This window comes from Pipistrellus hanaki (genome assembly GCF_964339955.1).
Source record: "Pipistrellus hanaki genome assembly, chromosome: 15".
In the NCBI taxonomy this organism is placed as follows: Eukaryota; Metazoa; Chordata; class Mammalia; order Chiroptera; family Vespertilionidae; genus Pipistrellus; species Pipistrellus hanaki.
In genome coordinates, this window is record NC_140517.1 from 44,521,435 (window position 1) to 44,536,423 (window position 14,989).

The 14,989-nt window shown below is 51.6% G+C and overlaps 1 protein-coding gene across 12 annotated transcripts in view; it reads right to left on the reverse strand.

Annotated features, from left to right (window-relative positions):
- Positions 1–14,989, reverse strand: part of ZC3H4 (zinc finger CCCH-type containing 4) — a 38,333-nt gene that overhangs the window by 22,110 nt on the left and 1,234 nt on the right. For 5 of the 12 annotated variants that reach the window (XM_084905776.1, XM_084905779.1, XM_084905781.1 and 2 more), the window contains one exon: positions 14,781–14,940. In XM_084905776.1, coding sequence (XP_084761902.1) covers positions 14,781–14,935 — 155 coding nt within the window. In that variant the 5' untranslated portion in view covers positions 14,936–14,940. Of the gene's footprint in view, positions 1–13,066; positions 13,273–13,344; positions 13,407–14,519; positions 14,673–14,780; positions 14,941–14,989 lie in introns of those variants that run through there. The other 7 variants (XM_084905775.1, XM_084905785.1, XM_084905778.1 and 4 more) reach the window with 5 other exon arrangements.

The window sequence follows — 14,989 nt, forward strand, 5'->3', positions numbered from 1 at the left end:
GAGGGGGGAGGGTTGGGGATAAATAGGGTTAAGAAAGTAATAGCTGGGAAAAGAATCCAGTTTTTGAGCCAAACCCACAGACACAATACGCACAAGCACAGCAGCCGGTTTTAAAAAAATAAAAATTTAAACATTTTAAAAATGTTCTCAAAGTTCTTCATGCATGACATAGAGAAGTATGTATGAGGCATAAAAAATGACTTCCCCAGTCAAACAGGACCCAGACCAAATGGAGGGAACAGAGTAACGAGGCGACCCGGAAGGCTGCCCAGGGAACCCATCTGCGCAGGAGCAGCCTGGCCGCTCAGCCGGCCCAGGGTCGGGCGGGAACGTGCTCACAGGCAGCTGGCCCGGGGCTCCTGGGCAAACAAACTGACTCCTCCCAGGACCGTCACTCCCTCCCTTTGTCTGCCTGGTGCTGCTCCCTAAACATCAAAACCTTCCAGAAGGGCTGGGTACACTCATTCCCGGTTCAGAGGGGTCAGATCAGCTTAAAACAAGTGGCCCAGCCCCAAAGACACCCAAGCAGAGGTCAAGGGCCGCTCTCAAACACAGAATGCTGGACACAAGACTTGAGTGTTTCAAAGGAAACACACAGAGCCATGACCCATGTGCTCTCCTGCTGTTTCCTGTGAGGGCCAGGCTGCCCGGGCTGCCCACAGGAAGACGCCCGGTAAACTGTGGAGAAGGCAGCATTCCTGACAAGTGAGGCGCCTTGCCTTCCGGGCCGGGTGTGGCCCGCAGAAGGAGGGGTGGCACCTCTCGTGGGACGAAGGCAGTTCTGCTGGAATGGCCTCGCCCACAGTCAAAGTGCCACTTGACTGGGCAAACTGGTTTTGGCCAGCTCACCAACCCCAGGGAGATGCTGTTATTCATTGGCACGGCCGGTTCCTGCTGTCTGGTGTTGGGAGGGCACTGGGAGAGTGGTTTCTGGAGACAAGAAGATGTGTGCCTGAGGGGAACACTGGGCGGGCCAGGAGGAATACTGGGAGAGTCAGACAGACTAGACAGGCAGACACACGGTGGAGCAGGGGAAGGCCCAGAGGCATTCGGAGAGAGAGGCTAGTCTCCAGGAAGAAAAGCTGTAAAGAGCATCCCTTCTCATTTTAGTCTGGAAGGGAAGAAGGTGAGAGGGACATGGGCATAAAGTACCCGGATCCCAGGACAGGGATGGAGGGAACACAGTTCCACAGGAAGTGCCTAGGCTCCTAGAAGTCCAGATAAAAGACATAAAGCCCAAGACTGCCAACAGCAAAAGAGCCTCTGGACCAGGAGAAAGCCTCAGAGCAGAAGGGCTAGTGGGACGCCATCACCCTTTCATTTCAAACAGGAGGGAGAGCAGGTGAAGGGACGAGTGGAGGTCAGACAGCCAGGGGTGACAGGAAAAGCACCAGAACTGACTTGTTTCCCGCCCCTAAGCCCACTGTTCTCCCTGATCAGTGAGCAGAAACGGAAGGGGGAGACCTCTCCTCCACCGCCTACTTGATGCCACAAACGTTTCTGAGCGCCTCCTCTGTGCCAGGCCCCTGAGCACCTCCTTTCCTGCACTGTCCGAATAGAAAAAGATACAAATTGCAAGAAACCCAGTCCACAAAGGAGCCTCTGTGCCGCAGGGCTCCGGCAGCTGAGCCAGGGTGGCTGGCACCTCCCAACGCTCCCTCACCTGCGCCCACTCCTGGGCCAGAACCCTGGGCACAGCAGGCAGAGGTCTTGCCCAAGATCAGCTTAGGCCTCCATCCCTCTCCAGCTGCTGCAGGCTGATTCAGACGGAGGCACCGGCTGCTCCACATCTGACACCGGGGTGGGACCACAGAGACCACCCCAAGCAGCTCCAAAGCCTCCGCCATCATCAGGAACGATTGCAGAAGAAAGCCTTTCAAATGCCAAAGGTCTTACCGAGACAGGTCCACGCTACAAAGACTTTCAGCCAAAGGGTTACCAGCATTATCTATATGTACAGCCCCGTCATATCTGGGCTGAGAGAGAACCTGCCATCAGACCATTTCACACAATGTTTTACCAACCGGGTAGTGAGTACTTGAAACTTTGTTTCCTTAGATTTGGGAGAAGCTGAAAAATAAATAGGATTTAAAAAAATCTCTGGTGCCGAAACCGGTTTGGCTCAGTGGATAGAGCGTCAGTCTGTGGACTGAAAGGTCCCAGGTTCGATTCCGGTCAAGGGCATGTACTGTGGTTACGGGCACATCCCCAGTAGGGGGTGTGCAAGAGGCAGCTGGTGGATGTTTCTCTCTCCTCGATGTTTCTAGCTCTCTATCCCTCTCTCTTCCTCTCTGTAAAAAATCAATAAAATATGTTTTAAAAATAAATAAAAAAATCTCTGGTGACTTATGAAGGGGAACAGGACACTGGGGCAATCACAGTCGATTGACCACTGGGCCTTCTCAGTGCCAGGTGGCCGCACCGGCTCTCAGAGCCCCAGGCAAACTTCTATTCACCCGAGAGGATGCCCTCTGCTAACAACGGGGAGTCCCAGCTAACGGTCCTGCGTGAACATGGGGTCCATTTCCTCCGGACTGTTCATCAGAAGGAAAGTCAAACTAACTGGGACAGGCAGAAGCCCTGAGGGCCACAGGAGGGACTGCACAAGGGCAGGCTCCACAACGCAGCAACCAGGGTTCAGCGGCGCCACTTCACAGGCTGCCGGCAAAATCCATGTCGGAGTGGGATTAAATGCCGAGGGAGGAAGCGCGCTTAATAGCCGGTGACATAATCCCCCCAAGAAAAGTGGGGGGAGCTCCACTGCGCTAATCATTTCAATCAAGACCTGCCGAGCTCTCTCGAGACCGGCACGCAGGAGGCACCCTGCAGCATCCAGCCTGGGCAGAGACCACCGGTTCCCAGAGCAAGGTCCCCGGATGCCAGAGCCAAGGGGACGGGAAACCAGCCAAGCCTGGAACAGGCGCCTGGGAGGAACTGGGAAGAAGTCAACACCTTGCCTAGAGTCAGATCTGCCTTTCGACTCCTGGACTAAACTTCCGGGGCCTTTAAGTTTCCATTAGCAGAGCTGGTGACAGCAGCTCCTCCTCTCAAGTTAAAGAATATATCTCTACAGGACGGAGAATCGTGTTGGGTTCAATCACATACCATGGGCTTAGCAGACAGTACTTTTTCCAAGTTTCCAAGTACGCTAGCCCCACCTACCAGCCTACAGATTTGGGCATCTGGCTTTTTTCTGCAGACCGAGTAACTCAACTGGCTCTTCCTCTTCCCTAGAGTATGCTTTTGGTTCCCATAACCCCAGCCTTGGTTTTCCCATCTGTAGAATGGGATAACTACAGTACCCACCTCAAGGGGTTAAAGGAGATAATGTGGACCAAAGCCCTGGACATGGTGGCAGGCACAAAGCAAGCATCAGACAAATAGTAGCTCCTGTTTTAAGAACCAGCTAGCATGGACATACCTCTACATTACTGGCTGAATGCTCACTGGAAAGCATTTCTCTAAGGAAAAGCTACGGGCAACTTCCCTTTGGGACCACAGCTAACTGCTGGCCAACAAGGTCCAGACTCCTCTGGACCCAATACCATCCTGTGCTAACAAATCCTGGTGAAACTGAGCTGAGCTCTAGCGAGAAGGGACAAAGGTGCTCACACACAAAGCTTGGCAACATGGAAATTCTCTGAACGAGAGAGGGATGGAAGTTCAAAGGGGCTTGGGCTTGTGAATCCACCTGGTTGAGAGAGAGAGAGAAAGAGAGAGAGGGAAGGAGGAAGGGAGGGGAGAAAACAACAAAGATGGAAACCCATGGGAGCAGTGGCTATTACCTGAAGACCATGAGAACCCTTGACAAGAGACGGCTAGGTTAATGTGAAGGTCAGGGTTATGATCATTAACTGCCCAAACTCTCAACAAATTGCCTGGGTAGGCTCTGAATGACCCGTTAACTAGGGACAAAATTACAAAAATTACAAGGAAGCTCTGCCTCTTCAAATGATTACAGACAGGCCTAATGCAGGAGTCCAGAGCCCCAGAGCCCCAAATCCGACCCTGGGGGCAGTCGTTTACTGGGACGAAAGGCTTTCCTTTGGAAAATTGGCTCAGGGCTCGGGCCTGAGACCTCAGAAGGCGGAGACCTTCCCTTGACGTAAGACGTGAAACAGCCCTTGGGAGGGGAACCTCACTGAGGGATTTTCAGAGGCAGGAAATTCTTGAAATAAACCTTTGGGTCTTGCACATGTTTTTCAGTATCCTTACAACCTAGGTTCATCGACCAGAAATCAAGAGCAAATGGGCTCTGTTCCTCTTTCCTCCAACATTCCCAGTAGCGGTCATAACTGGCTCTGTGACATCGCACTATTTCCATGGTAACATGCTCACATCACGGATGCCCCTGAGGCGCAAGCACAGACCAATGACAGAACAGAAGCCCAACCACCAGCACCCTGGGTCACCAGCTCGCTGAATGCCCGGGGCCAGGACCCAGATCGGAGCACACCTGCTGCCAAAAGCCCATGTGGGAGAGATGGAGAAATCTGACCCCGGACTGGGTATTTGAAATATTAATTAATGTTAATTTTGTTAGGTATGATTATGGTGAAACCAGGTAAGATCTGGTATCTGCTTTAAACTATGTAAGGGAGATGGAGGTACGTAGGTGAGATGAATCAAAACTGGCAGAATGTACATGACCAGTCAAACTGGGTGATGGGTATATGGTGATCTATGATACTAGTTTCTTTTCTCTTGAATGTTAGAAAATGGCCATAATAAAAAGCTTGAAAAGATGCCCTAAGTAGGGACAATCTCAGCCAGGTAATGAGAGTGTCAAGGTCCTAAGAAGTTAACTTTCCAACAGAGAGCTGTGAGCCTCACCTCTCTGCCCTCGTTTCCTTAACTACGCCTGCCTGGGTTCCTCGGAGTCTTATGAAGTCCAGTGCCTAAATCCTGCCTAATCCATGACAGGATCTGGGTAAACATTTGCTGAATGAATGCCTGGATGCATTAGTGCAGAATATTCCAAACATTCTGTAGCATCAACTTCCATGCAGGCACCAGGCTGCTGAGCTCCCCCCCTCTTTACTGAGCTCTCTCTGAAATCCATTCACAGACCTATTCCACGGTGACTCATTTAGTTGTCTGGTTTACAGAAAAGCTGAGGCTCAGAGATGGGGAAAAAATTCACCCGTAGGATCAAAGAAGGAAGCGGCAGAACCGGAGCCAGAATCTAGGACTTTCTAACTCCAGGCCCTATACTTTTTTCTTTCTTTTTTTAATATATTTTATTGATTTCTTACAGAGAGGAAGGGAGAGAGAAAGAGCTAGAAACGTCAATGAGAGAGAAACATCGACCAGCTGCCTCTTGCACACTCCCTACCGGGGATGTGCCCGCAACCAATGTACATGTCCTTGGCCGGAATCGAACCTGGGACCTTTCAGTCCACAGACTGACGCTCTACCGCTGAGCCAAACCGGTTTCAGCCAGGCCCTGTTCTTAACTGCTACCTTGAAACAATTAGAAATTACCTGAGGAAGAGTAACTTATTAATCAGGCCAACTGATAAAACAACTCCTCCCCTAAAGTTTATAATTGAGTTGAAAAAAATAAGACAGAAAACACCCTAAATAAAAGTGTCCCAATAAATGCCGAAGGGAGGTACTAAGCAAGACATTGGGCAAGTCCCTTATGTTGCCCGCATTCCAACCGTGAAGGGAAGGCAGGGGTGGCATCTCAGGGTGGACGGAATTCTTATGCCAAGAATTCCCTGATTCCACGTGAAATCAAGTGCTTACTTACCACTAATCTAACCCAGAACAAATGCTTGACATGAGGCCAATAAGGTCCTTGCAACATCCAAGGCGGGGAATTGGGACATTAAGAAATCTGATCGGAGACGCTGGGATAGTTAAGGGAATAAATGAGAAGTACACAGCAAGGCCCAAGGAATCCTAGTGAAAAACCAAATGGGACTTACCAAAGACAGACAGGAAGCAATGAGAATCCCAGGGAAAGAAATGCAAAGTCCCCTCAACGCTAAAAGGAATGCTTCACCCCCAAGTGGGTGTCCACACTGGGGTTCATCAGAGCACACAACCCACTTACACGGAACATTCCTGCAGAGCTTCCAACAAGCTGACCAAGGAAATGGCCGGCCAGCCACAGGATTAGTCAGTGTCGCCGTCTCAGTAGCTATTTTTCCTCTCCCACTCGTTCTGAAAACAGCTCCCGTGCTTGATAAAGGTCTCTCTGGTCCAAGTTTCTCCTGACAATCAACCTCTGAAATCTGCTTCTCAGCAACAGAGTTTAACCTCCTCACGCCAACTATGCTTCAGATTGCTTAAAGCTGGAGAGATACTGGTTGGTGTCCAAGGACAAGCGATGTCTATCATTCCAGAGAGGAAAGTCTAATCAGTTTATCTGGGAACTAAGACTTCTCCTTGTTTATAGTCTTTTTAAAAATATATATTTTATTGATTTTTTTAAAAATATATTTTATTGATTTTTCACAGAGAGGAAGAGAGAGGGATAGAGAGCTAGAAACATCGATGAGAGAGAATCATCAATCAGCTGCCTCTTGCACACCCCCTACTGGGGATGCGCCCGCAACCAAGGTACATGCCCTTGACCGGAATCGAACCCGGGACCTTTCAGTCCGCAGGCCGACGCTCTATCCACTGAGCCAAACCGGTCCCGGCTATATTTTATTGATTTTTTTACAGAGAGGGAGAGGGATAGAGAGTTAGAAACTTTGATGAGAGAGAAACATCGATCAGCTGCCTCCTGCACACCTCCCACCGGGGATGTGCCCACAACCAAGGTACATGCCCTTGACCGGAATCGAACCTGGGACCTTTTGGTCCGCAGGCCGACGCTCTATCCACTGAGCAAACCCGGTTAGGGCCTTGTTTATAATCTTTTCAGAGGAATCAATGTGGTTTCATTCAACCAAGACAAAGTATTAACATTTTTCTATTAATAAGTACCTGGCCTATGACTTCATACACCACCAAAGGACTGTGATTGGTTCTTGGCAAGGCTACCTGAAGTGAATTCCCAACAACCTGGTTCTGACTCAGCTCCATGATGATCCCATTGGCCAAAAAGGCGCTAAATTGTCTCCCGGTTCGAAGCATTCAGCAGGTAATGGCCAGCAGCTCCACCAGAAGCGAATACCAGATTCCCATGACAAATATGGTAACAATGTGTTAGCCAGGGGAGCCGCTCTGTGTTGCCTCATGGCCATATACAGCCACACAAACTGGAACAGAAGGAACCTGTCCCTGTTGGCAGAGTCACCCCAAAGGAGTGGAGACATCTGGAAGCACCCCAGCTGGGGTAATAATGAATTGTCTCAAGACCAACTCCTAACTGACGCCAAGTGAAAGTACTGTGTGCCCATTAAAATAGGGGGTGATTACAGAAATTTAGTACATTTGAAACGATTAAAAAAAGGTTAACTGCAATTAACTGTATACAACCATTAACTTCTGGTCACCTGTGGGTTCCTGGAGGCCGGCAGTCACTCCCAAGTTTCCTAAGCCCAGCACAGGGCCAGGTACAGAGTGGGCAGGTGCTGGGAATAGATTCTACACACACACAGTGTCAATCTAAGAATCCCACACCCTCTTCCGCAACATAGACACTGGGTCATGTCCCAGGCAGCAACCTGGATCACTTAGAACTCTCCCGAAGTCGTTGACGGGTTGTCTTTAGTTGCAAACTCATTCACCAAGCGTTTAGTGGAGCTTCCTGATAGGCCAGAGTGAGTAATGATAAACCATCCGTGATGGGTGTACCAAGGGAACAGATAAAAGTGGCCGCCAGCAGCCCCCCACCCCAGGGATCCGGCCGGCCTCTGCTGCTGAGGCTGCGGTTCCCAGGACGGTTTTGCTGTCCTGAGCAGTGGCAGGGCCCGGAATCCCAAGGAAACCTAAGCCCCAGTGTCTGTTAGGAAAATGAGGAGGGCAATCCTCCAAGCCACCTGCAACGGACATTTAGCCAAGTGACACTGGCATCTGGGTGCAGCGCCCTCGGGTCAGGCTATGCGGGAATGTTAGTTGCGATCCACGTCTACACTGGGCTTCGAGTCTCCCGTTACTTCTAATGAATGAAAATCCTTTCGAGTTAAAGGCTCGAAGCCCAGCTTGGGTGTCTACATCCACTGGAAGGAGGAACGTGGATGCGGGAGCCACAGCAGGTCCCAGAGGGACAGGAGCGCACCCCATTCTCTCGGGGGCCAACTTTAAAGGGAATATCTGTATTCCCTCCCATTCCTCCCCACCACCTCACACCACCACAAAAATGAGGACCACAGCTGCTGTGCACACGTTCCAGGCACGAGGCACATTATACCAGCGCAGGGGCCAGCAATCTTTTTCTTTAAAGGGCCAGAGATTGAATAAATACTTTAGGTCTGACAGTTTCTGTCCCAACTACTCAATTCTGCTGTTTAGAACAGAAGCAGCCGCAGAAGACAGAAACGAATAGGTGTAGCTGTGTTCCAATAAAACTTTACTTACAACAGGGTGGGTGGGCTGGCTTTGGCCAGGGAGCCATAGTTTGCCCCACCCTATTCTATGTGCAGAGTGGTTCTCACACCTTGACCTTGACCCGTATCTCCTCCTCTACATCTCTCAAGTTTCACAAAGTCACCTTGAATCTTTGCTGTACTCTGCTTTGTCTATCCTCTTCTATTTCTTTATTTTTCAAGTTTGGAGACAAATCAATAAATGGATATCGCATCCACTGACAGTTGGGAAAATACCATACAAGATCCAGGATCCATGTTGCGTACAGAGCTCAGTACAGGCTGCAGGGTTCTAACCGCCTCCACACCCACTAGCTCTGTGACCTTGGACGTCAGCTCTGTTTCAGTTTCTCAGCACACAGCTGCTGTGAGCAATGCAGATGCACCAAGAAGGCCCCCGGCAGGACATGAGGATCTTCATGTGACACTTTGGCACTGCCACACATTCGGGAAAGCCAGAAAACTGGCCGAATGGGGAGTCTCTTCCAGTCTGACTCCCACACTCCTGGCCTCTCACCACTTCCCACCCTCTCTCCACCAGAAGGAGACCCACTCTGGGGAGGAGGGAAGAGGCAGCGCCATGCTGTCTTAAGCTTTATGGCCTTGGAGTTTCTGGGACAAGGGAACCAGGTGCTGAGCTTGCTGCTGAGCTAAGGTTTCTCTGATGGGCCTGCCAGTGACCTAGACACTTAGTGTCCGACTTTCCACCTCATGTTTAAGGCATGTACCTCGCAGCTGGGTATGGGAGCTACAGAAGTAGCAGTAGCTGCTACAGAAGCTGCAGAAGGCAGGTCAGACACGACAAGGAAACATGAGGCCTGTTAGAGGCAGTACCAACCTCTGCCCGACTCTAAATAAAGTCCAAAGGAGAGAAGGGCTCCTTGCACCTGCCAAAAACTTTTCTGCTCCAAGAAAAGCACGGGACAAGCCTGGCTGCAGAATGGAAGAACAAAACCTTAACTGACTCAGCCAAATTCCCACGGGTGGGAGAACCCGAGAGCTGGGACAGGCCGGGCTCACTGCTCTGGAGACCCTGGAGAGGGGAAAGGACTCGCTCAGGGTGATGTGACCGCCTAGCAGTGGGTGAGGCGCTAGAGGCACTCTCAGGAGGCCCACAAGAGGAACACAGGAAGGTAGTCAGCATACGCTTAGGCAGCATGACTGTTCTAGCATCTATAATAAGGACATTATGCAAGCAAGAAACGCCTTAAGATGGCTCCCACTTAGTTTCCGCCCCAATCAGCTCCTTGCAGCTGAATAAACTGGCCAGAAACCTACAAAGAGGAAGAGAGAGTTCCCTCAAGAATACAGATGTTATTCTGACTTCCGTTAACACGTCGGACTGTAAATGCTATTTACTATTTTTCTCTAGTAGGCGCAGCAGGGAGAGAAAGGAACCGAGGCTCGCTGGATGCCAGGCCTTGTGTGGGTGCCCTGTGTACGCCCGTTTGCCTGCAACGACCCTGAGAAACGGGCGTTATCATCTGTGCCCACTGTCCACGGCAGGCAGGGCCAGGCCCGAGCGCAAGCTTATCTGCCGCCCGAGCCCACACTGTTCTTCCATGTCCTGCTGCCCCTCGGCGATTGGAAGGTGTCACCACTCGCCTTACACATCAGAGAGCTGACTCACCGATTCAGACACACATGAAATGACAAGAAATACAAGATCCTCTCTATCCAGAGCAATTTGGCCAGGAGGAAACTGCTCTGAGCAAATAACCTCTGTCCTGCTAAAAAATTACTCCACCTTCATCTTGCCATCAACTGACCGGTTCAGAAACTACTCTAAAAACTGCCCAGGTGACCTCGTATCGTTGCTAAATAAAAAAACAAAACACCTCACAGTCTTCAAAACGGCATCTTTGTGAACTACCAAAAGCAAAACAGGTCTGCAGCAAAGACGAGGCCGGCATTTAGAAAGCAAAATCCATGAAACCTGGCTCCCCCCACCCCTCCCCGATGTCTTAATTTATCCAAATGAACTTCATATGCCGCCCAGACAACGAGGCAGCGTTTCCGCTCTTTCCATTAGGTTTTAATTAGGAAACCAGCCTCAAACCTTATTCTGACAGGATCCCCTCCACCTACACGCACACTGCCGCTACGGGTCCTTGAATCAGCTTATTAAATACCAACCGCCAGAGATCTCAGAATCCATCCTCTCCTCTCCTTATTATGTCAGAAATGTTGCCGCAGTCCATGCAAACGCCTAGCTCGCTTGGAAACGTAGCAATCTCATTAATTCCTGTCACTCAACCCCCTGACCTGGGTCAGAACCGCTCAGTCTGGTCCTGGAAGGTGTCCACAGGGACCAGAATCAGGTTGTCTGGGACAGGGTACTCGCAGAGGCCTGACCATAGTTCTCAGTAGCAATGTTCACCATAGAAGAATCGACTGGATCTGGCCTATCCAAGATGGTTCTGGGACTCAACAGCCACGAAAAGTTAACGGAATAAGGCAATCCCGAGACGCCCATGGCCCTTCTATCAGCAAAGGGAAAGGATCTGAGGGAAAGGAGCAGAGGTGGACGCGTTATTAAAGATAAGCTAGCCCCATACGAAACTGTCCACGTTCAACTGGACAGGAGCATCCAAGTTCAAAGTCAACCCACTCATCTCCACAGCTGGGAAAGCCTTCCTTTCCGCAGGTGCCAAGTTTTCCCCTGGGAACGGCCTTCCTGGCCAAGGAAAAGCCACCTGTGTGGCTCCAGAAAGCAGCTCTATGCAAAAACAAAATGCTGGCTTCTCAAGATCAAAAACTTAACGAGACCCTAGCTGGGAGATAGGACAGATCGTGAAACAGAAAGCCCTTTTGGGGTAATCCTATTATTTTCCTCCTGAAGAGCAGATCTGAGGGCAATTAAGAAAAATAGGGGCTTTAAGGACCAGAATATCCACGTGTTCCTGGTCACAATGATTTGGTTTCTACAGGGAGATTTTAATTGCTTTCAGAGTAAACCTCTCCCCAGAGAATATAAAATTTTACAAGTATACGAGAGTTGCTATTTAATCAGGTATTCTGAGTGACACCCTTCTTTTTTCTCTCTTTTTTTTTGCAACATCCATTAATCTGAATTTTAACTAATACCAGTACATCAGTTTTGGGAAGGAAAAAAAAAAAAAAAAAAAAAAGGCAGTACTGTGACATTTCAAAAACAAAGGCTTACCAACCTAGTTTGACGTAATTACTGGGGTTTCTTGGGACTGGATACATGAGATTCCTCTGAGGATGTAAAAACAACAAACCCTCGTGTGGCTATGCCTGAGCGCTCTTTCCATGTTTAGGGAAATGTTTTTAAATCCGATATAGGATTGCTCAACTTCTGCGAGAAGAAGTCCTATTTCCTTAATGCTTCCAAGGAAAGTTCCATCAGCATCCCTCTGCAACTTAGCTCCTGGACCTGGGAAGGATCATCTCAGCACCTGGTGTCTGCACTTGGCGGAGAATTGTCACATTTTCGGCTGAGTGTGTTCAGTTTGTGCTTCAGACGTCTTTTTTTTTGGTCTTTTTTTTTGCAGGACACTGTAGTGTGGACACACACCTAAGACCACCACTGCCCAGCAGCGAGGTGGCGCACACAGTAAGAGGAAGCACAAGCGGCCCGCGGAATTGCAATTTACGTTTCCTCATCTGAAGGCAGGGAACTTTCCTTTCTCCCAGGAACGGAAAAAAAGGAAACCTGATCTTTCGGGCTGGAAGAGGGCTGTGTGTTAAAAAGCTTTCTCTACCGAAGTATGTCAGGGACCAGGAGTGGACAAGAGGGAAAAGAGAACTTCAACGTGTTTTGTCTTTTAACAGGACTTATGCTTGTAAAACACATCAGAAGTACAGTGTTTGGTTCTGCAAGTCATTTCTGCCGCTGTTTTTTTGCCTTGTACATGTAGGAGGGGGACTGGGGGCCGAGGGAAGTGTGCCCTCCACCAGGACTGGGCGTGTAACACGTTTGCATCGACTTCTCACGATCAGGCATGTGCTTTCGAACAAAGGACAGTGGAGGCAAGGAGAGGAGACTGGGTATTGACACTTTAGAGATCTGGTGCTTCAACTGTACTTTACAAATGACTTGCTTAATTTAAACATCCATCACAAGAGACAGTGGAGTCAAATGAGAAAATCGGATCTACTTGAACCACAATCTTTCGGGGGGGGGGGGGGGGAGTGGGGCGAAAGGAAGGGAGAGCATTAAGTGGAGTGCAGGTCTCATAAACCAAATTCAGTAACTTTGTCTCCTACAAATGGACTTGAGGGCTGGAGACCAAGCATGAATTGAAATGACAAGAGGTATATACCAAGGGCTTGAAAACATACGGGCCTTTTACTTAAGTTTTTGTCATGTTACAGTAATACTTTTTTTTTTTTTTTTTAAAGAAAACTGTGTACGTCATATTTTAAAAAAAAAAATTTAAACATCGAAAGGATGTGCAACTATAAAAGGGCTCAACAGGGTTAGAATCCTGATTTGAACATAGAAACTCACTCTCTCAAGCATCACTTTGATCTAAAGGCGAGGAGGAAGGCAGGCAGGAAAAGGGACAAAAAGAGGGAGATAATTGAATTACTCAATAAAAGAGGCTACTTACCATCCCAACCCATTGTAAGACATACACTTCTGACATAAGAGAACTCCTTAGAGGTCGAATAAAGCGTGTAAAGCACCTCTGGGTAATGCACCTGCCCCCGAGGGGGGCCCCGGAAGCCCGACGCGGGCTGAGCGGAACAGACCTTTTGCTAATCTATTTCCTGGAACTGGAGTCAGGCTGCGATGGGCTGCGATTCCCAGGACGATACATTTAATTAGAACAAAACAGAACAAAACGGAAGAAAAAAAAAAAAAAAAACATGGTTGTAAAAAGCTCACCAAACTGCTGCACTTGTGTCTCTGAATGTGGGTGGCATTTCTTTTAAAAGGCAAAGGAGGGTCTGTGAAGGAGAAAGGGAGAGGGGGGAGGTGGGAGTGGGGAGCAGGGGCGATGGAGTCTGGCAGGGAAGCCCTAGCGAAGACCCCCCCTGCCTGGTGGGGGGGCCCGGTGACCCCCAGCCGGGCAGCGCCTGGACAGCATCTGCCCAGGGCGCGCTCTTGCCCTCCCCCCACCCCAACCCCTCCCAGGCTCGCTGTCCTGCCAGCTGAAACCCTCCTTCCACCTCCAAATCCACTCCCTGCCCCGCCGGGGAAGGGTGGGCGAACCCTGGGGCAGGGGGCAGGGGGGCCCTGGGTCGCGCGGCGCCCGCCCTTCCCCTCCCTCCGGAGAAGGGCGCGGGGCGAGCCCGGTCCGCACTGAGTGCCCGGGCGGGGGGCGCCCCCTGCGCCCCGGGCCACGGCGCACGGCGCCCTCGTTCTCTCTCCCGGAAGGGATGGCGCCGCTTTTCAGTCCCAAAAGAGGCGAGAACCCCAAAGAGGGGGCCGGCTGACTTCCTCTTCCCTCCAAGGGCAGGGGAACCAAGAGACCTCTCCCTCGGCCCCCCAAAAAGCCCGCATCACCTACCTAAAAGGATAAAAAAGCGAGAGGACCCCCTCCTTTTAGAGAAAAGCATGGGGGTCCCTCTTCCCCCAAAAAACGGGCAGGGACTTCCATCCAAGGGGCTCCTAGAGGTCCCCCCACCTTCTTTGCCCTCTAGGGAACACCGCCCGCCAAAAAGGGGGGGGGGAAATAGTGCAAGGGAGCCCCCACGTAAGGACCCCCCCTTCCCCAGGAGGAGGATGGGGAGAGGACTGAGCGAACCCCCACTTTCTGCCTCCTAAGCAAGCTGGGGTGCCTTTCCAAGGAGGGCAGGGCGCACCTCCCCCAGGAGAAAGGATACTGCCGGGGGCTGGGGGCCCCCCAACTCCAGACCCCTAAGAGCGGGGCTGTGGCTCGAGATCTGCCCCCCCGAAAAGGGGGGTCCGGGGGGCCCCTCCCCCATCCCCTTCCCTGAAGCCGGGCGGCCGGCGGGCGGGCCCATGGCGGCGGCCCCGGGCGCAAGGGCAGCCTGGGCCCCCCGCGGGCCGCCGGCGCCCCCTCCCCGGGGCGGGGGGTCCGGGGGGCGCCTCCTCACCTTCCCCTCAGCATGGCGCCCAAAAAAGACAGAGCGAGAGCGAGGGAGAGCGGGCGAACGCCGCGAGGGGGGGGACACGCATGAGGCCGGGAGAGAAAGCAAGCGAGAAAGAGCGAGCGAGCGAGAGACACCCACCGACCCCGCCCTTCCTCCTCCTCCTCCTCCTCCTGCTCCGCGGCCCGGCCCAACATGGCGGCCGCCCCCCTTCCTCCTCCTCCTCCTCCCCCCGGGGAGCCGCCCCGGCCGGGCCGGGGGCCTGACCTGTCGTCAGGGAGCGGGAGGCGGTGGAGGAGGTGCGGGGCGGCCGGGCAGGCGTCGGGGGAGCACGGAGGAGGCGAAGGCGTTGACGGCGGCGATGGCGGCGGCGGCGGCGATGCTGATGGCGGCGGCGGGGGGGTCCCGGGCGCGGCCTCCATCGTTCCTTTGGGGGTGGGGGGGAGGGGATGTTAATGCACGAAGAAGGACTGCTT